At 38.2% G+C, this 22,623-nt stretch overlaps 1 protein-coding gene across 1 annotated transcript; it reads right to left on the minus strand.

Moving 5' to 3' along the window:
• Positions 1-241: 241 nt before the first annotated feature.
• Positions 242-3,686, minus strand: LOC131302391 (cyclin-D4-1-like). Its single transcript, XM_058328982.1, has 6 exons — positions 3,172-3,686; positions 2,451-2,537; positions 2,201-2,299; positions 1,728-1,932; positions 1,510-1,631; positions 242-939 (listed from the first exon to the last, which is right to left on the minus strand). The coding sequence occupies exons 1-6, from the start codon at positions 3,445-3,447 to the stop codon at positions 703-705; spliced, it is 1,026 nt and encodes a 341-aa protein (XP_058184965.1). The 5' UTR covers positions 3,448-3,686; the 3' UTR covers positions 242-702.
• Positions 3,687-22,623: the final 18,937 nt, after the last annotated feature.

Here is a 22,623-nt window from a genome sequence, read left to right on the forward strand (position 1 = left end):
AAGAACTTGAGCCACATATCACTTGGACTAAATGCGGCCTTTTGTGATTAAAAAAAAAAAGGGATATGAATAGTTAAAGAATAAGGATATGAACAGTTTCCTTCACTCAATTTATTCAATTTATCATACTTGAGCACTTTGGGTGAATTACAAAATTCTTGTACACCAACTTCTTCAACATTTTTCAATTTTGCGAGAGAGAGAGAGAGAGAGAGAGAGAGAGAGAGAGAGAGAGAGAGTATAACCCTTAACTTATTTAAATGTCATATGGAAAACTGTTTCTGGACAACGGTTTTATTATTATTTTCTTAGGACGTAGTACAAGGGGGTGGTAACAAATACCCAAATGAATTCCAGATGAGGAAGGAAAAATGGTAATTCAAACACAGGTTTTCTCTCCTCCACTCTTTATCTCTACTTGTTTCCTTTTGTCCATTTTCACTTTCTTCTCTTTCAATAGAAGCTTACAACTGTATTTTCCCCTACCAAAACAAAATTTTCAGCTTATTTCACCCCCCCACCTCTGTTGCCAGTTGAGACCTCTGATTATCATTAACAGCTGGTGCCTTACTTTTTCACCCTATAAGCATGCTCTCTCTCTCTCTCTCTCTCTGAATGCACCTTCCTAACCACACCAAAACTCTCATCCAACCAGACTGACTTGACTAGGGTGTGAAGGAGAAAACAAAAAATCCACATTTCTCATGACTTGAAATCCTCTTGAGATAGTTTTCTCCTCTTTGTGTCTGGGCTATTATGTGAGGAATTTGCACATGACCCAACTGTTATATCATCACTTTTGCAGCTCAAGCATGCTGCATCCAGCACCCCTATTGGGCTTTGGGGAACTGATGATGGAATAGAGGCACTACCCATGTTTGTTGACCCTCTACTCAGTGCCAAATCTTGGATCAGTTGAAGACATTTCTGCACTCTTCCCTGCAAATTCCACAAATGAAAACAAAACCCCTTTCAGAAAATTAACCAGACATTCGTCGCAAGGCGAAGCAAAGATCCTTCAGTGGAGACTATAATTTAACATTACAGAAAAGTTCTTCCAGACGAATAGAAGGCGAAATGGAAGGGAAACTATATTTTTCCAAAGTTCAGGTGTGACAAGTAAATTTTTTAGGAGCATTTTTTCAAAGTTCGAGCTCGGCCGATTTGCCTACATAAATGAGCCGAGCTTAGCCCAGCCCAGCCCAGCCAAACTTCAGAGGGTTGAGGTTGGCTTGTTTACTAAATGAGCGTAGAACTCAGACTCGAACTCGGTTGAATTACTAAATGAGGCAAGCCTCGAACTGCTCGTGAGCAAGTCAATTCATTTGTTGCAACCCTACTTGTGGTTGCCACCAATATTTACCTTTCCTACAAGTATAAAGTAAGGCATTGCTTTGTCAATAGTAAAACCTTAAACATAGACAGCAAAAAAGCAAATTTGTCATGACTAGGGTTTTAATTCTGCAGGTACCTAAAGGTTTTATTTCTGTGGGCACCACCTATGTTTACCTTTCCCACAAGGATGAAGCAAGACATTGCTTTATCAATGTCTACTGCTTGTACTTCTCCTGAAACAGAAATTGCCACTGCTGCAGCAATCTCAGAAGGTCTGAATTCCAAGAAATCAATACCTGCATTCAATTTTCCCACCCATCACAAGATTGAACACTCAAAAAAGACTTGACACCAAATTAAACTATAATATCCAACACAAAAATAAAGAGAACCTTTAATTGTGCTTAATATGAGTTGAATTGACCTAGAGATCAGAAACCCTGATTGGATTTGATCATCACCATTGATCTTTCCAATGAAGTAGTCTATGAAGGAACAAGGGGTGCAAGCTTTCATCTTCCAATTCAAACTGCTCATCACCAAAAGCTCCATTCTTCTTATGGTTTTACCTTCAAAAATAAACTTGGGTTCACCCACCTGTCCAGAATCCCACAACCCTAGCATAAATCAGATTAGGAAAGATTTTTCTAAAATGTAATAAAGTACTTATCAAACAGCGGTACAGCTGTCCCATCATGGCCTAAACGTCACACGGGTTAGACACTCGGAAACAGACTCTCTACTTGAAGGGGTAAAGCTGTGTACATCATCCCTTTCCGAGATGAGCTTCATGCACTTTTTTACTTATCAAACAGCAATGTGAACGCTGAATCAAATTTAGTGTTAGATTTTTTCTTCTCTTCACCTGTAAATCTACAGTCAAAGGCACTGAAGTCTCCTCCATTTTTGCTGCTATTGACAAACAGGCTACAGCTAACAATTGCACTGTCCAAGTTTTAACTCTCTGTACACCAAAAGAAAAGCAGAAAAGAAGAAAGGGAAAGGGGAAAAAAAAAGGTGGAGAAGAAAATAAAGAGGTAATCAGTATCCAGCAACACATATCAAGTTGTAATGAGAGAATAATTCTTAGCTAGGGGTCTCTATTTTGAGCTTACAGGCAGTTCATAAACAGATAGGAATCGATCCAAGTAATTGATTGACAGGCAGAAACTCAGTGGTCCAAAACTGTAATGAGCATGAGCCTGTTGAACACAAAACACACAACCCATTTCAGGAAATGGGTGGAAAACATAGAAATGAAAACAAATCCATTCCTAGATGCAGTGCCAAAGTGCCAGTCATTAATAGAATCAACATATCAATTGTTGACCGCATCGAAAATCGTCGAAACGGATTCAAATAACGTGTTTAAAGAACAATTTAAGCAAGTTAAAATTCCCAAGGGTTAAGTATGATGAATTCAAGTGAGCAACTTTTGATCAAAATGGGGTGAAATCTAGTACCAATTGCGAGAAACATATTTAAAATTTTAGTAACATTATGGAAAAACCAATGTCCAATGAAAAGTCAACAAACCCATTTGGGAAAGCTAATCAAAACATGCAAATGAATTAAAGTAATCAACCGAAATTTTCTTTTGTCGAAATGGGCAGAATGTAGTACCCATTGGAGGAAGCACAATAAAAAAGTACAAAAAAGAATTTTAAAAAATCAACCAAAGGACGAATACCCAATTGAGAAAAAGCAGAAAATCAACCAAAGGACGAGCACCCATTTGGGAAACAGCAAAAACCAAACAAAAATAAAAACAATAAACCCATTTGTCTTTTTTGGGTAAATAGCAATAAACCCATGGAGAAAACTAATCAAACAGACCTTTAAAATCCAATCCATGGCCTCTCTTCTCACGGCACCTAAATCCATGTCTCCACTTCTCACCCTCTTCAGATAATCATCTTTGGGCAAATGCCCTCTCTCTTTCTCCACCAGCAAACAGAAACACTCTTCACTTAACAATGGCCAACCAATCAACGGCTCTGATCTATCATTTCCAAAACCCAGATTTTGATTAGTGGTTTCATCATGGGTTTGGTCAGAATCAAGATCATCAAAGCACACGTTGGTGGTTTCTGTACAGAGAAGGCTTGTCATTGTATAAAGCCTCAGTCTTTTGTTCTGTAGAAAGAAAAAAAAACCCTATCTAAATCTCATCGGAATGAGATTGATTTATCTAAGCCTTGCCCCAGATTTTTTCATCTTTTGTATAGCACTTGTGTTTTGCCATAAAACCAGAGAGAGAGAGAGAGAGAGAGAGAGAGAGAGAGAGAGAGTTGCAGAGAGAGAGGGCCTATGCAGGAAATGAGCAAACGAGAGATTGGAGCAGAAAATGCCGTGGGTACTGCTCCCACAAAAACACACTGTATACAATATTTCATCCGTCCTTTTTAATTGTTTACTATAGTTTTGCATGTATTTTCAATGGCTTATATCTCTTTATGTATATTATGTTTTATGTTTTTGAAATTATTGTCTTATAGAAAAAATGAGCTCTATCAAACAAGATCCATATTGCATATTTTAAGCAATATACGTCGAGATATATAAGCCATTAAAAATATACACAAAACTATAATGGACAATTAAATAAGGACGGATGGAGTAAGTAGTTAAAAAAATTGGCTTTTAACCTTTTTTCCCCTCAGCTTCAAAATGAAAATGCTCAAATTTAATCGAAGGCTTATGGTATAATTTGACATGAGAAACCTGTACGAATGTAACCTACGAAATTCTCCCTCTTCGGCCATGGTATCAAATTTGTACAGAAAATTTATAGAAATGGTTCTCCTAATTTCACTCGAGTTTCATTTTCACCTCTACGAATCAATTGCAACTCTTTTGACCTTCAAGTTTGGTTTTCGTATCAAGTTGGTCCAATTGATAACGTTTGTCAGCCAAACTGGAGGGAAAAAATCAGATTGAGGACAGACGTTATCAATTGGACTAACTTAGTACGAATTGCAACGTCCAAATTGTCATTAATCTGATTTTTTCCGTTCAGTTTGGTCGACAGAAGTTATCAATTTAACCAATTTGGTACAAAAACCAAACTTAAAGCTCAAAAAAATTGTAATTGATACTTGGAGGACGGAAGTGAGAATCGGATAAAACTAGGAGGACCATTTATATAAATTTCCCAATTTGTATCGTATATATAAAAATAATAAATGGAGCTCAAATGATCTTAAAAGAATGCCAAACTTGAAGTCATAAAATGAACAGAGAGTCTAAGCTTCCCGACCAAAAATCCCGATCGGAATCCCGACGCTCTGCCGGGCACATTCCGGCCACCAGACGGCTGATCCGAGCCGTCCAAAAATTCTAAAAAAAAAATCCGAGTGGGCTCTCGCGGGAATAAATAGCATCCGACGTGTGTAGATGGCCGATCCAAACAATCCATTTTTGTGTTTGGATCGGCCAAAAATGGAGTGCTTGGATCGGCCATTTACACATGTCGGATGCCGTATATTCTTGTGAAAGGCCCACTCGGTTTTTTTTTTAGAATTTTTGGACGGCTCGGATCGGCCGTCCGGTGGCCGGAATGTGCCCGACGGAGCGTCGGGATTCCGATCGGGAATCCTCCCGTCGGGAACTGTAGCACCACTGTAAAATGAAAGCAATGAATTACTATTTGGCAACTGCTGTCAAGTTTGGCGTGAGCTGATTACTGCCAAATCCATGTAAATTTGACTTAATGTTTGACAGCAAGATCGGAGAGAGCTTTGATGTAAAGTATGACCGTTGGGGTCTATGGGCGATTTAGCTCCCCTGTTGGAGTTGTTCTGAACAAGAGTGTTCAAGATGTTGTCCGGACTAATCCTGTGAGCACATGTAGTCTGCTCGATCAGCTATTTAATAAGTAGGCAATACACCTTCCGTATCAGTCTAAGTCAGGGTGCACAATATTATTTTGCTCGTTCGCATTTTTCTCGACAACATAGTTACATTAAAACGATCATAAAAATCTGTTGACATGATAATAGGTTTTTTTATACGACTTGAACATATTTAGTCCAACCACATAAACTTAATGAATTTATCGTAAATGAATAGCTTATTTTGATAACTAAAACTCATGAATCTTTAGGCCTTTTATGTGGATATACATCGAAAAGATAATGTTTATCGTTTGTTTCATTGAAAATAAATCAAACATAATTTTATTTGTATTCAACGACTGATTTAAATTTTTATGGTTCATAAATATACTGGTATAACAAAAATGATGAACTGAAATTGGATCATTTTTACAATGGGCTCGAATCAATCAGATGGTCCATTGAACTACCCTATCTATCTAGAGGGTCAGGGAATAATTCTACTCAAACAAACACTTGTTGCATGAACTAGCAAATAAAAGCAGATCCTTATATTTCTGAAATTATGCACTGAGTTACTTAAAAATAAAAAATAAAATATCCCCATGCTTTCGAAATTGCACTACAATTTATGACAACAATTGTCGGATGGGGAGCGTAGTTTAAGGGCGTTTGCAATGAGTCGTCTACATGTTTTCGCAATTTCAAAGGTTCTCTCAAAAAAGTTGCTCAATGAATACTAGAGTGTTGTTGCACTTACCGTTGCTGTAATTTTTTATGTTCTTGAACTGCATTTTTTTTTTTTTACTCTTTGGAAACTTGCTAAAAGGGTACTTGAATGATACGTCCCGATGCCATGAAACCGGCATGAAATTTTCCTAGCTATTTCATAGCGTTCTCCCGTTCAACTATCCTTTAGAAACAATGTAAAGTTCACATAGCATCTTGCATTCTCATATTAGAAATTAGAGTTATCTTAGTGGGGAAAGGACGCAGCGGTAGATCTTAGTACATTTTTTGTTAGGAACTACTGAACAAGGTTGTTGGAGTGAAGTCAAAATATACACAAGGCTAATCGCTTGGAAATTGGTAGTCATTTTATGTCGTAGTTTTTTTTTTTTTTTTTTTTCAAATGGTAGAAATTGCATTACGATCAACGGTAAAATCAATACATCAATAATCAAGAAAGATCACGATCAAGAGAGTTCCACAGCCAATCGGCCTCTACTGTTGCGTTCTCGTGCCGACACCCTGAAGCCCATTTCTCGATCGCCAGTTTGTCCGCCACTGTGTTAGCAGTCCTGCGAACAAACTAAAACTCACACTCCTTGAACATGTGCTTGCCCCTCCTAATGTCCTCAATTTTATGTAGTAGTTGAGTGTAACTAAACGTTAGCATTGGTAAACAAATACAACTTCGATAGCAGTTTCGTAGCTTTTTTTTTTTGGGTTGTTGAGCTTTGAATCTTTCACGTTAACGAGTGTGTTTTGTTGAAATTTGTGTTCACAACTTCGGATTAACATGTGTTATGTATAGTTTGTGATATTGAATTGTTCAGACGTCATTGAATATCGCTTGTTCACGGAGGCTCCGTGAATCTGTTATTCACAAAGCTGCGCGATCTCTGCTGTCTATTTTGGCTTTAGATGGTCCGAATTTAAACGAAACTCTTTCCTTCTCCAGAAATAAACTCTTTTTTGGAAAAGTTTCATTAAGCATTCAGACCGTCCAAAACACTCTTGAACGGTCGCAATTCACCTCCGTAAATAACTGTTCACGGAATTTTCTCAACATTATTATACTATAATAACAACAGTTGAATATTCAATTGGCTTAAAAAAAGCAGATGTTTAAAGGTAGTGGTCAGCCACTGGAAATCGTAGTAGCATAGGGGGCATGTTGTAAATTCAATGGTTCTGCAAGATACGTTTTGGTACACCTATAGATTACAATCTATCTCCAATTATTGGGAAAATGACGGTCCATGACGTTTTTTTGATAATTAATACCCATTAATGACATATTGAGAATATTTATTAATACTGAAAATGTCCTTAGCGAGTATTAATTATTAAAACACGTCATTGGCCGTCATTTTTCCGCAATTTTATTCAAACAAAAGCCCTTAAGAATCGAGAAGATATTCAAGGCCCTGGGGCAAGGTTGAGCACGAATCTAGATCACACCTTAATATCTGGTCCAAACTCGTGCTCAACTTTGCTCCAAGAACAATGAATGATTCTCGAATCGTAATTCTATTTTGTCGATTATATCCCATGAGACCAACACTTATGCTTGTTTACTTGTGCATGTTATGTTGTGAAAATAATGTTTTTGAAAACACAAAGGTCATACATTCTAAAATTTGGGGCTAATAGAGAATTTTTTGGGTCGTTAATTTTAGAGGTTCGGATTTAGTCAAGATGTGCTCAAACAAGCATGAACATCTGGTTGTATTCCAAAAAAAAAAAAAAAAATTTTTTTTCTCGAAAACATGCATGTGCAAGTTAATAGGCATAAATATTTTTTTCTACATATATGTAATTATGTTTTTGTTATGTTGAGTTTTTTTTTTTTTTTCAATAGATATCTAGCCTACTCTTAAGGGGATGTGGAAAGGGTACCGCAAAGTGGCATTAACCATCATACCAAGTACTCTCACTCTTGACAAGAATCAAATTCTCACTTTTCCTATATATGAAAGAGGTGAAGAATTGTCATTGAACTACAAGTCCATTGGCTATTATATATGTTGACTGCTTCTCCCTCACTTCCATCTTTTTGTTTCAGCTATTACCAACAGATCTTGATAAATACAATTACCTCCCCTCAAGTATCTAAATTAGTGACATGTAACACATTCTCCATATGTATTGTGAAAGAAACTTGCCAACTAATCATTTAGAATGATAAATTTTCAATTCTACCCTTCTTGAATTTAATATTTACTTATGTGGCCATAGAAATAGTTGTGTCTGTTTCTCATCTCCTCAAAATATATTGTAAGCACATTGTCATGTTTTTGTTAATTTGGACAATATGTTTCATACCCACATCGGTAAAATTATTAATTTCATCCCCTCATTCCTCAAACCTCTTCAACTTCGGCGTCGATGGGTTCAGATTTGGTGTCTCCATCATCAACAACAGTAACGATGATTCAGCTCTAACGACTTTGGATTATATCAGATAGCAAAAGCGACGGATTGATCTAGCGAGATTTTCATGGCGAAGATAAGGGGTACCTTTTTATTTTCTTTTATGTTATTTGGTTTTTGATTTCCCCTCTTTGTGGAGTGATGTATCTCTCTCCACTCATTATCACTCATTATATCAAAAAAAAAATCTCAAAACTAAAAACCAAACAAAGTGACCTATCTTTGTGTGGAGCTTTTGTATCCCTTAGAGATTGTATTCCTTTGAGAACTTCGTGAATTTCATGTATGTTGTATTTTATTTTTATTTTTTGTCTAAGCTGCCTGTGTTTTTGGATTCTTCACCGCCTCACCTGTGACTAACACTACTCCCAAACTTGATTTCGGCTTCCTCATGAACGGTATGTCTTAATAGAGCACAAGTCTCGCGTCTTGGTGATCAAAGTGGTTTTGCTTCTTTCCAATCTTCGCAATGAAATCCTCATTTAAGTGCCGCTTGAACTTTCTTGAAATGAAATTTTTGATAGAAAATAGTAATATTTAGCATCTCAAATTTTTACCACTTTTCCAATATTCTCCCCCAAGTACTCTCTCTCTCTCTCTCTCTCTCTCTCTCTCTCTCTCTCTCTCTCTCTCTCTCTCTCTCTCTCTCTATATATATATATATATATATATATATATATATATATATATATCCCTCCCTAGATCCGTGGTGTATATTAGTCCGATTCCCTTAAGGGATCCCGCACGGGCTTACCGTGCGGGACTCCCATTTTCCGATCGAATTGGGACGATCCGAGCCGCTCAAAGTGATCAGAACGTGATTTTAAGGGTACCAACGTGGAATCAGCAAAAAAAAATGATCGGGAAGGGCTTGATCCGAACAGTTTTTTATTGAACGGTTCAGTAAAAAACTGCTCAGATCAAGCCCTTCCCGATCATTTTTTTTGCTGATTTCTCGCGGGTACCCTTAAAATCACGTTCTGAACACATTGAGCGGCTCGGATCGTCGCAATTCGATCGGAAAAGGGGAGGTCCGCACGGTAAACTGGTAAGAGATCCCTCACTGGATCCGTGGTGTACCCGCGAGGTAAACTATTCACCTTTCCACCACCTCAAGTGGTACTCCTCACCTAGCTCCCAAAATTTCTGGTTAGACCAAATATGAAACACTTTTTACTACTAAGCATCTCATATGGTCACGTGTGTTTCCAAACCCCAATGGCACAGCTAGCTAGCCCAATTGGCTGGTCAAATTTGTGTAAAGTCTCTGAGAGTGGTGGGAAAAAAATTGTTCTGTGAATGGTGGGAAAAATTATTCTGTGATCAGGGATCATTAGTAGTAACTTTTTTTTCTTTTAGATTCAAAGTCACAGTCGTTGTCATTAAATAGTAGATCCAAATGATCAAATTACGGAGATTAGGACATCAAGAACATGGGAACAAACTCCCGAAACAAACACTGAAATCTCCACACACAAAAATACCTTGGACTACTGTGATCAGACAACGCACGACAACGGTGAAAGTAGCTTGACTACAAAGTGGTGACATCCACGAATCGATAAGAGGACGTTGTCATTTCTAGACATTAGTAACATATGAGAGAAAACTATAAACAAGAAAACTTCAACCTTAATTGTTTAAATGATCGAAGAAAACCAGAGAGATCTTCCATCCTCTTGATAGACATGCAACTTGATTTGTTACAATTAAAAAAATTGAGTCTCTTGACGTGTCTATCTATTTTTTTATAATTCGGGTGTCCAGGCCAGTGTACGCGCACCTCGATTAATGCTTGGAGACCAATCTTGCCGTCCAATTGCGGGAGTCGACCCAGTTAAAGTCAGAGCTAAATTCTGTATGAACTGTCCCCAAAGGAATTGATAGCACTTGAGAAGTTTTCAAATGAGACCTTAGGAGTGAGCAAACCCTCTAGTCTCAAGACTTGACCATTAGACCAATCCCTTGGGGTTCGATGTGTCTTTTTTGAGAAAACAAATTCTATTGTACACATGATAAAAGTTTTTGAAAAATCCTAGCTTTGTCTTGGTTTATAGATTTGCTATGTTTCGAATTTTTTCAATAATCAACCCACAGTCGATATATCAACTCAATCAAACATTGAAAAGCAATAAACAGAAGAACACCAGATATACGTGGAAAACCCTAAATAGGAAAAAACCAAAAGAATAAATCATGCACTAAAATCATTGTATGATTACAAGTAGTCTTACTCAGTGTGCGTGTATCCTCACCACAAATCTTAAGACCTACTTGTCGAATCCACGTTCATCGTACCTCTGCATAATCGCCGAATCTTGAATCTTCAAGCCTTCCAAATGAACCACCTTTTGAACTTCACGAAAGGGCTTTGCGTAGAGATTTGAATGTGTTGTAGTAAAAAAACCCCTCGAAGATGATCCTTTAGAGCATAGGTATTGGTAAATCTTCACTAGTCTTCGAGGTGCACAAACCCTAGCCGCCAAAAGTGTAAGGAGATGAGAAATATCAGTTCTGAACTTTCTTTTGGTGTGGCTCACGATTTATGACCTAACTAGTGCATGCCCATGCCTTCAGGCACGGCGCAACACATTTTGGTCATGCACTTGGCAATAGGGGAAAGAGCGAGGGGAAGGGATGTGCTAGTCTGTAATGATCTGATCACATTGTTACCTAGGGAAAGAGATGTGATGGCCATGTAGTGATCTGATCAAACAATACATTTCAAACGAAAGAGGAACAAAGTTTACAACAAATAAACTTCCAATTGGAATACTTTTTAAGATACATATGTTATCTTGGTAAAGCTTTTAAATTTTTTAAATTCACTTTGCCATGTCCCTGGCATGTCCCCCGGTAAAAATATTTAAACCTAATGGATACCTTATGTGGCATGTCCATACATGTCTCCACATGTTCCCGACATGTCGCATGTCTTTGCAATGTCGAAACACAAAGTCTATCCAAAGTCAATGAAAACAAAAATTAAGAGAGCTACGAAATTTGCTCCTAAAAATAAATCATAGAGTATTAATTCACTCCCTACTATTTTCACTTTCTCAAACATGCATTTCAATGTTGGGGTCCACCCATGATGGTGGCGTTTTGTGAAAGATACCCATAGTGTTGGGTGTCACAAACACAAAGTGGGCATCTTTGAAAGACACGCATGTTAATTGGGGACAAATAATATTAATGGTAGAAATACAAATAATAAAGTTAACTTAGATCAAAAAAATTGTCATCCTCATTACATGAAGAACCCATATTCTCCCAAGCCTAACTAACACACAAAATCTTCAAAATCTACCAAGCCAAACTAACCCATCTTGTGGCCATGACATGACCAAGATTTTTTGTCAGGTATCCAAAAACTAAACCGTAGAATTTGGAAGCGACACCCACCAACAATTTTTGAAGTTCGAAACCGAATGAAAACCCAAGTTGGAAAACTTCTTAGGTTGTGTATTAGTAGAAATCAAACTCCCAATCAAAGTTTGAAAATCAAACTCACAATCAAAGGTCGTGTATTAGCAGAAATAACACTCCCAATCAAAGGCTGTGTATTAACAGTGGGAAATCAAATTCCCAATCAAGCAGTGGGAAATCAAATTCCCAATTTCACATAACTTCAACAAATTCCCAATTTCGGAAAATCCTAGTGCGAAATTGAAGATGAAGGGAGTGTTACCGAAGAGGGAGAACCAAATTGATTTCGTGGATAATGGATATGGAGAAGATGCATATAGAGATTGAGGCAATCAATCTCTGGCTGATTGGTGGGCGGTGAACTCTTCTTCCCCGAGGAGTGGGTTCTGCAAAAAGAGAGAAAGAGAGAGTAACGATGGAGAGAAAGAGGTATCTGAGAGAAGAGGAAACGTGATGGAGAAGAGGAAAACGCTAGGTAGATGGCCGTGACTCGTGAGGCTTGGAAATAGGTTGGAATCGATGATTCAATCCAATGGTTGTAACCGATTGAAAATGCGATCTGACGGTTTCAGATGTGCTCATGTTTGTATGGGTAGACAAAAAACCGCTCTGTTTTATAATATATATATATAGATGGGTTAGTATTTTTAGAGCAAATTTTCGTGTAGACAAAACATCCCGTTTTGCTCGAGCGAAATCCTCTTTTCCAAACTGTCAAAGACAGCCCGTGTTGCTTGTGCAAAATCCTCTTCTTTCACTTGACTAACAACTACAGCACTCAAAAAATAAATACACCCATGTGAGATTCCATTCCACAACTTAGTGCAAATGCTCTAAAAATGAATAAAATAAATATACAACTCGATGTGGGCAGCGTGCCCGAAAAAAAGGGGGCAAATCGATGAGCCCGCATTTTTGGCAGACAAACGCTCAATACAGAGTTGCCACTTGGGTTTGAAGGTCCGACATCCAAGGAACCGAACTTGAAACGCTCGCTGCGCTGTTTGATTTGAAAAAGGTGAAGGCACCAGTCCGTCATAACCATATCTGGGTTTGGAAGTCAGGTTACGAGAGGAGAAGGGTTTTAAGGCACCCCTCTCGCTCAATCCAGAGATCGGTCTCTACTTAGGCATTTGCGAAAACATTTGCAATTCTGTTTGATTAATCAATTCTTTAGCCAATTAGGGCGGGAAAACAGTTTAATGGGGATTAAAACTGTAACAGTTTGTAGGATGTGATAGATAGCATGGATGAGCAGTTAATATAGGATGAGAATAGACTGCTGTGGGAGTTTAAACAAACTGAGAGGCCCCTATTTTGGAGTGACGTACGCAGGTGGAAACCAGTATACACTGAACAAGTCACTGCATACTGTTCACTCCTGCGCGCGCAACTCCAATACACGCACGCGCCAGTGAGCTCAAACCCATAACTCTTATTCTCAAACCCTCTAGGCTCTGGAAGGACCAATGCACACTCAGGACAAACCAAGCAGTTTATAGGCAGTTGACAAGCAATTTTAAGCACTTTAAAGTCTAAAAGAGCCCTGCAAATTAACAAAACACCCCATAAACAGTATGGGGACAAAATAATGGCCTAAAGCCAAGCTACCCATGCAAGGCCACTCACTGGTCAGAGGCAGACTATCATGCGACTATGGCACTCCGTCGCGCGATGGTGCACTCTGGCGCGTGATGGTGCGCTCCGGCGCGCGATACTCACGCCTTGGCGCGCGATGGTCTGAGACTTTTAACCAGTGTGTGGTTTACACGTTTCTGGGTTCTGAAATATATTCAGAAAGGTTCCAGTGGTACTTCATAACAGCAGAAACACAAACTAACTACAAACAAACAGTTTATACTAAGAAAAACAGTAAACAGGTTATTATCATGCTTGCAGAGTGATTTATACGCAAATAAATACACAAAAACAGCAAGACACCAATCCCCACGCAGACCATCGCGCAAGACCTGATATAGTCGCGCGTGTGACTGGGTCCATCGCGCGCTGGTTCTTACCATAACGGTTTTTGAAACCTTGCCAGCTTTAGGACCAGAACTGGTATTGATTACCAACCTTGGCCCTGCCAGCCCCCCTCGGGGATCAGAACAGAAAATAGTAGGTATGCTATACCTAAATTGAGTTTGAAATGAGCTTGAGCTTTGAGGTTTGAAGTTGAAAGTAGGATTTGAGTGAGAACAAGCTATGTTCTTGGGTGCTTTTGTATCTCTTTAGTTTGCTTAAAAGAATACAAAGTTGCAAGCCTTTTTAGTATGAATTTTTGTAACCCTTTGAAAGAGAACAAATGGGGGGTATTTATAGGAGAACAAGGGAGTTAGGTCTAGCTGCAAAGAGAGGAGCTCAGCCAGTCCACGAGGCTGGCTGAGGGTGCTTGGTGGTTAAGCTTCCCAGCTGATAAAGGTGATGGGGACAGCTTGGACCATCGCGAGAGGGAGTCAGTCTGGCGCGTGATGGTTGCCCTGGCGCGCGATGGTCAACGGTCAAGTTTTGACTGTTGACTACCACCTAGCAGTTTGACCATCGCGCGATGGTTTTAGTCTGACGTGCGATGGTGCGTCCCGGCGCGCGATGGTTGCGCCCTGGCGCGCGTCAGTAGGGTTTTTGGCTTTTTGAAGTGGCTTAGGATCAGGTTAGGTTCAAGGGTTTTGCAAACACTCAAAGCTCAAACACTTATCATTTCCGAGGTGTTCTTGATCCGTTTCATCATCGGGGAATCAAAAACCGTAAGTAAACTAATCTGGAATCCCAAATTGAGGTGTCTACAGTAGCCCTTCTTTGACGGCACTTGAAGCACCATCGACTTGGTACAAGTAACGTCAAAGAATTCTAGACACCCCTCAAGGCAATCCAGAACAAAGCATACTAACAAAGTAGACTTGTAAACTTAAGGAACTTGATTGGTGGAATGAACGGGCGGTCCATTGCCGGAGATGGAAATAGATTACCAGCCTTGGCCTGCCAGCCCCCCTCAGGGATCAAAACAGAAAACAGTAGGTATGCTATACCTAAATTGAGTTTGAAATGAGCTTGAATTTTGAGGTTTGAAGTTGAAAGTAGGATTTGAGTGAGAACAAGCTATGTTCTTGAGTGCCTTTGTATCTCTTTAGTTTCCTGAAAAGAGTACAAAGTTGCAACCCTTTTTAGTATGAATTTTTGTAACCCTTTGAAAGAGAACAAATGGGAGGTATTTATAGGAGAACAAGGGAGTTAGGTCTGGCTGCAAAGAGAGGAGCTCAGCCAATCCACGAGGCTGGCTGAGGGTGCTTGGTGGTTAAGCTTTCCACCTGATAAAGGTGATGGGGACAGCTTGGACCATCGCACGAAAGAGTCAATTTGGCGCGCGATGGTGCGCTCTGGCGCGCGATGGTCAACGGTCAAGCTTTGACTGTTGACCACCACCTGGCAGTTTGACCATCGCGCGATGGTTTTAGTCTGGCGCGCGATGGTGCGTCCCGGCGCCCGATGGTTGCGCCCTCGTGCGTCAGTAGGGTTTTTGGCTTTTTGAAGTGGCTTAGGATCAGGTTAGGTTCAAGGGTTTTGCAAACACTCAAAACTCAAACACTTATCATTTCTGGGGTGTTCTTGATCTGTTTCATCATCGGGGAATCAAAAACCGTAAGTAAACTCATCTGGAAGCCTAGATTGGGGTGTCTACACTCGATAAAATTAAAAAAATACATACAAACGTGAGTTTTGATCATGAAAATGCCAACCAAAAAGAAGTTCGGCCTATGGAGCTTCCGGTTTATAAGTAAACACGCCCACTACCTAACATAATAAACTCGACGTTCTTTCAAGTCACCAAAGTTAGTTGAAGAAAATGGTAAAAGATGAAAAGCTATCTGGTAAATATGGTGATCACAGATTTTATATCCAACGACATGCTTCTTGGAGTAATTTATTCAATAGACTCGGATTATCATGTGGCATTTTCACGTAGTGCTCCCAATCAATTACGTAGCGGATAATTTTACGGATGGCACGTAACTATCCTCTCTTGTTGGGTGATTGGAGATAAAGATTGACCCACTTAATGTGGATGGCGATAAATCATTGGCCGAGAGTACTACGTACGTAGAACATACCACGTGGTACTCCGGGATTATTGAAGAATTTTCTTGCTTGAAGGCACGCGAAACTCTATAGTCTATAGTCTATACGTACGTACACCTTCAATTCCAGGGTGATAAAACTGGTCAACACAACCACCAGCTGCAAGCAACTCGACGCAGACAGTATAGCTACCCACATTCGATCATACCCGTAGGTACGTGGTCCTACACTACAATAATGTAATATAAAGTCTATCCCGGTCGCTCTGTTTTGCCGCTCCTTCTACCGCAGCATTCAATCTCACCGTCCGTCTCGCAAATTAATGGTCCGAACTTTAAAAAACTATTTCAAAATCGGACTATCCAAAACACTTTTGGACGTTGAGATTGAGAACGCTAAATGGGAGCAGTGGGGGCAAAGCTGGCCCTGAGCTAAAGCTTGTATTGGAGTCGTTTTAGGCTTTAGAAAAATTTAGGATTTCAAGGGCCCTTCGTACTTTTTTACCCCTTAATAATAATCTAAGAAAATGGCCTCATCTTTTATTTTCTCTTTGAGCCCTTAAAAAGTCAGGCCCGACTCTGGGTGAGGGTAGACTTTTTGTAATATGTAGTACTTGAATTTTTTTTCCCCTTTCCAATAATAGAAAGAGGGTTTCAGAATTTTACAATTAGCAAGTGGTACCAACCAAAGGGGCCGTGAGATAGACAAATGAAGGCAGGCCCAGGCGTAGATATCCACAAGAAAACATTGGCATCACCTTAAAGTCTTAAAACATATAACTACATACTGCTATAAATTCAATTTGTATATATTCAACATTACTCCAAAAGACATCAGCCCTTATTGTGGACAATCAGAAGTTATATTGTATGGCTGTTGTTAACTGGAGAGAGAGAGAGAGAGAGAGAGAGAGAGAGAGAGAGAGAGAGAGAGAGAGAGAGAGAGAGAATGGGATGTATATTAGTAATTCTTCAAAAAAAAAGAGCTCGAATCTCAAACAGTATAAAAATTGCCTGATCTACTAGTATCAGTTTGGACCACCATGAGGCTGATCTGATCTGACCAAACCAAAAAAGAAATGAAAAATAGATTGGACCACTCCATGCAGAGGCATATATGCATGCATGAAGGTCCAAGATTAGTACAGCTTTGTTGAGTGGTCCCGAATAATTATCGGTTTCGACGACTTTTGGATAATTGGCTGCCAGTAATCTTGGGATGAAATATAAATTTGATTTATCAGGTAATTCATATATTAAAGTAACACGACTAGAATATTGTTTGGAGTCATTAATTAAGATGTTACTATTTTAGTAAACATATATTTATTTTGAACGTTTGTTGGAGTCAGCATCTCGGTCTTTCATCTATATTGAGCCGGGAATCTGGGGTTAAAAGGGAGGAGCGGGATCGGATTAAAATCAACATCGATCGATCTCTTTCATGAAGCTGCATGGGAATACATATAAGATTATACCGGGGAAGAAGAGGGATCGAATTTTTCACTTAGTTTGAGATTGTGATTTCTGATTAGATGCGTGTCATGCATCGTAAGTCACACTTATATTCCAGTTGTTTTCATACCCATATTTTAAATATGGCATCACATGCATTCTCATTCGTTCTAAAAGTCCAGGGCATCCAATCGCACATTGCTATGAGTTCTATGCATTCTATGGGAGGACTTAGTCCCGAATTGAGTTAAGACATATATACAAGATCGCCGACTTGGGCCTCCAATTTTCACCAAATATACGGGCCCTAGTTACGTTAATAATCTTTTGGAAAAAAAACTATAATAGTCATTGTAGTTAAGTATTCGTGTCAATTTGGTTCCTGCAGTTATAATTTGCTCGATTTACACTATGTACTTTCCATTTTGTTTCAATTCGGTCCAATTACTAACTTCCGTTTGTCCGCCGTTTGTCCGCCATTAGTCCTTTAAATTGCAAAATCATATGGCCCCCTTTTTTGGGATTTAAACAGACCCGTTCAGCTAAATAAGCCAACTTCCTTATTTTTGGTCTTTATTCAAATTTTTTTTCGTATTTGTTAGTTTATCGTCAATTTTTTGGGGGTTATTGCATCGTCATGACTAGAAAAATCTAAAAAGTAAAAAATTACTATCAAAATTTAATTTTTTTTTAATAAAGACCAAAAAATTGGCTTAGGTTTATTTTTCAACATTCCTAGTCAAGAATCAGTGCATGGGCCAAGTGTAGGAAAATGAATGAAATGACAGGGCACTATTTTCTGTAACCACTTGGGCTGTTAAGTTAGGTTTATTGTAACCTAGTTGAGTGGTTTGTTATGTCTATGTATTAGGTTATGACATGGTAAATTTGGAACTGAGTTTATATAATATTTTGACTTTTGGACATGGTTATTTATCATGTTGTGACTTTTGGATCTATATCATATTGTGACTTTTGGACATGGTTCTATGTGCATTTTCAGTACTATGCAGAAAAATAAGGCATCTCAATATTTTTCCCCAAGTTGAACATGTAGACAATATCAGTGGTTATGATCCCTCATGGCTGATCATGAAAATGCTGAATTCGATGGCAACTTTTTGTAGAAAATTATAACCAAATTTCTTCCCAAGTGCCTCCTTATCAATGGAGAATGGAAGAATGAGCTGTGTTTTGGTTCAGAGGTATATTAGGGCAAGAGGGGAATGAGTAACCCTATTCATCTATTGTCCTTATTCAAATTTTTTTCGTATTTATTAGCTTTTCGTCATTTTTTTTGGAAATTATTGCATCGTCATAATGAGAGGAATCTAAAAAGTAAAAAATTATGATCGAAACCTAATTTTTTTGAATAAAGACAAAAATAAGTCAATAAGCCAATTTTTTGGTCTTTATTCAAAAAAATGGATTTCGATCATAGTTTTTTTACTTTTTAGATTTCTCTTATCATGACGATGCAATAACCCTAAAAAAAATTGACGAAAAACTAACAAATACGAAAAAAAATTCAATAAGGATAAAAAAAATAAGCCAGTTAGCTTATTTAGCCGAACGAGTCTATTTTAACCCCAAAAAAGAGGGCCATATGATTTTGTTGTTTAAAGGACTAACGGCGGACTAACGGAAGTTAGTAATTGAACCAAATTGAAACAAAATGAAAAGTACAGAGTGTAAATCGAGCCAATTACAACTACATGGACCAAATTGACACAAATACTTAACTACAGGGACTATTTCAATTTTTTTCCCAAATCTTTTTGTCGCTTCAATTATGTTACATATATCTCTAGCAAATTGACTTAAATCCAACCTTTAGTACCAAATCCATAAGCAATACTAGTACGATTTTGTTGAGTTTTACTGAAAGGATTGAGATTAATGGCAGAATATACAATCCTGCTTTTTTTTTTTTTTTTGGTACGTCGGAAATTACAATCCTGCTATTCATTCCTGCAGTTTCTACTGTATTAATTCTGGCAGCATATCAAAGGTACTCTTCTTCTGGTCATATATATCGACAGTACTCCTGTTTGTCTTCACCACTTCCGCGAATTCCTCATAGCTACGTACCAATATTGTTCTTGTGTGAGAGAGGGAGGCGGACGGAGTTCAGTTTGGCAAGGGCACCCAGAGTGGCATTCCGTGAGTTGTGGTTTTAGCCGAATTATCCTGGAAAAATAGACACCAATGCACTTCAACATCCTTCGGTAGGCAGCGAATTTGTTTTATGGAGATTGTGTGAAACACATTATTTGGTTCAGTTCATGCATTGGAGTTCATTTCGTATCCTGTTTATGTAATACGTAATCCATACTAATATTAAGTTTATCACGTAGTGGCGTAGTCAGGAATATGCATCACTAATGGCACTATAAAAAAAATATTATGATGATAGCTAACGCCTGCCAACATTCCATCGACCCACGACTTGATGGTTTTTGGCGATGCGATAGTGGCTCGCGTAATAGTTGTTACATCATGATAAACGAATAAGAGTTTCCTAGTTTAGGAGTACTGTACTTTTTTATTCACCCAAATAATTAATGGAAGAACATTACTTACTATCGATACTGGATGAAAATTAATTACTCACTTTCGTCTACAGAGTAAACGTAGAGTACATCTACACATGGGACTGGTGAGTAGTTCCATCAAGCCATCAATCGCTTTCTTCGCTCAGCAATTTGATCTTCTTCACCTACAGCCGTGAATCCGGATCTATGCATTTCATCTGTGTCCGTTAGAGGGCTGCGCACGATTCGGATCGATTAGAATTCTTAAAAACCCAAGGGCCGAATTGCGAATCATGGTTCTAAGAAACTACGATTCGTGTCTGGACCAAAAATCTTATGGTCCAGTTCCGAATCAATCCATGAGTCAAAGTTCGGTTACATATAAATTCCACATTCTTAATAGTGCAACAAACTCATTCCTTCTTCATTGCAGCAAACAGCAGCCAAAAAGCCAAAAACAAAACAAAAAACAATACAACCAAATTCCTAACTCCAGATTCCAACAACAAAGCATTACATTCCATATTCCTAAGTGCAGCTACCGAATTATAACTTAATAATTTACAAGTATAGGTAAAATTATCTATATAATATGGAGCAGCGGTTTTTGAATTTCCATAATTTGAACTCTCGGATTTGTACATATTTTTTCTATGGCTGAGATTTACGAATAGTAAGACCAGAAATATATTTGGAAAGAATGAATATTTGGAAGAATGATGAAAGATAACTAAAATTGATGTTTCCTAATTTTATTGTAATTTCTTATTTTCGAATTTTCCCTAGTTTCCTAACAGTTATCAGTCAAAAATTGATTACTGTGATCTAGGGCGGTCTCTCTCTCCCTCACACATTAATTCTAAAGCGGATTTTAATTTTGAATCCAACACTGCTATCTCTCTCACACACACGTTTAGCGCGCGCACGCGCTCTCTCTCTCTCTCTCTCTCTCTCTCTCTCTCTCTCTCTCTCTCTCTCTCTCTCTCTCTCTCTCTCTCTCTCTCTCTCTCTCTCTCTCTTTATATATATATATGTGGGCCCTATCATTTTTTGAAATGTGTTCAGATTGCTAATTGTTTGTTGGTTGAGCGATTGAGGAAAAAAAATTGATTAATTATATTTTTGGTTATTTGATTCATTGCAATATGTTGGTGGCAACAAGTGTATTGATTTTGTTGCATCTTGATTCAAGTCATAGTTTCATCTTTGCCTTCAACAGGTTGAAAGTTGAAAGCCAACGAAAATATACATGTGCCTGTGTTTCCATATTTGAGTTAATTTTCTTATTCAACTTAATAAGGGTGTAGGGCTCATCCATACTTAACAAAAGACAAGTTGTTGTAATAGATAATTACTTTGATTCAATGGTTTAAACTCATTCTCCTCCTTTCAGTAAAGTACTCATACTTTTTGCACATATTACACAATTGCCGTGTGGGTTTATTTACTCCTAACAACTGTACATTAATGTCTTTGTGATTTTTCAAAAAAAAAAAAGAAAAAAAGAGAAGAATACCAAAACTTTCCAGATTCTGTGCTAATTTGAAGAATATATATATAGGAAAGCGTCATGGGGAAATAAAAAAAGACACTCCATCTCAACCATTGAAGCCAATAGCTAAGATTAGAAGTTCACGAAGAATTACTCCTGGCCGTGAAGAATTACTATTGGCCACAAATAATTATTCTTGGCCGCTAAGAATTGCAAGTCCATAAGTCATTCTTTGTGGCCAAGTATAATTCTTTGCTTCTAAGAGTAATTTTTTGCGGCCAAATGTAATTTTTTGCGGCCAGGAGTAATTCTTTGCAGCCAAAAGTAATTTTTCACAGTCAGGTATAATTATTTGGGGCCAAGAGTAATTCATCGAGGCCAGAAGTTATTTTTCACGGCCAAAAGTAATTCTTAGCGGCCAAGAGTAATTTTTCGTGGACAAGTGTAATTCTTTCTGGCCAAGAGTAATTCATTGCAGCCAAGAGTAATTCTTCGCGGCCATAAGTAATTCTTTGCAGCCAATATTAATTCTCCGCTGCATATTCTTTTTCTTTTTAACTACTAGGTAAGAAAACAGAATTGTTGTTTAATACAACTTGAGCTGTTGGTTTAGATGATTTGGAGTTTTATGATCTGTTTGGGATTGAAGATTGTAGGTTTTTTGTTGGAGCCATTTGGATAGACAAAGCTTCAAACTCTACTCCGTTATATGTAATCTGATGGTCTGATTCAATTAATTCACATTCCAAAATGAAAATCCGTGAACCGAACCATATCTCACGGTTTTCTAATTTTGAATCCATGTTTGGACCATTAAACAGGACCAAAACATACGATTCAATTCGTTTTGGCTCGGTCTGGTTTTGCGATTCACCAGATTTTTAGTGTAGTCCTAGTGTCCATAGTACTAATTTCAAATGAAAAATCACGTGGGAGAAAATCAAGGAGGTCTTTCTACATGTGAGTTTCAATGGACCACTTTCTTGTCACTTTATAGCTACTCCAGATGTTAAATGAAAATTGACTTTGATTTCATGTACAAGTCGGTAGATTTTCATTCAAGAATCGATTTGTCACTTGAAAACCACCTTCGACCACTTTAATGAAGTACTATTTAAATTGTCAAATCTCTCAACCAAATTCGCCGTTCAAATAAAAATCTTTCAACCAAATTTGTACAACCCCCTATTCGACCTGATCAGCTTAACACTTTCAAAAGACCTAGATACCGCAACTTCACCTCGTGATTACCTTTGCTTAAGCACATTTTAAATCGGCTCAATTTATAAGGAAAATTCGAGCTAGAACAA

The sequence above is a fragment of the Rhododendron vialii genome, chromosome 10a, assembly GCF_030253575.1.
Source record: "Rhododendron vialii isolate Sample 1 chromosome 10a, ASM3025357v1".
Classification (NCBI taxonomy): Eukaryota; Viridiplantae; Streptophyta; class Magnoliopsida; order Ericales; family Ericaceae; genus Rhododendron; species Rhododendron vialii.

Excerpts from the sequence above, each read along its gene's own strand:
- LOC131302391 (XM_058328982.1), bottom strand. The coding sequence starts at position 3,447 with ATGACAAGCCTTCTCTGTACAGAAACCACCAACGTGTGCTTTGATGAT. Across the intron at positions 2,538-3,171 it reads CCATGGATTGGATTTTAAAG|GCTCATGCTCATTACAGTTT; the intron begins GTCTGTTTGATT and ends TGTGTTCAACAG. Across the intron at positions 940-1,509 it reads GCTTCATCCTTGTGGGAAAG|GGAAGAGTGCAGAAATGTCT; the intron begins GTAAACATAGGT and ends TGGAATTTGCAG.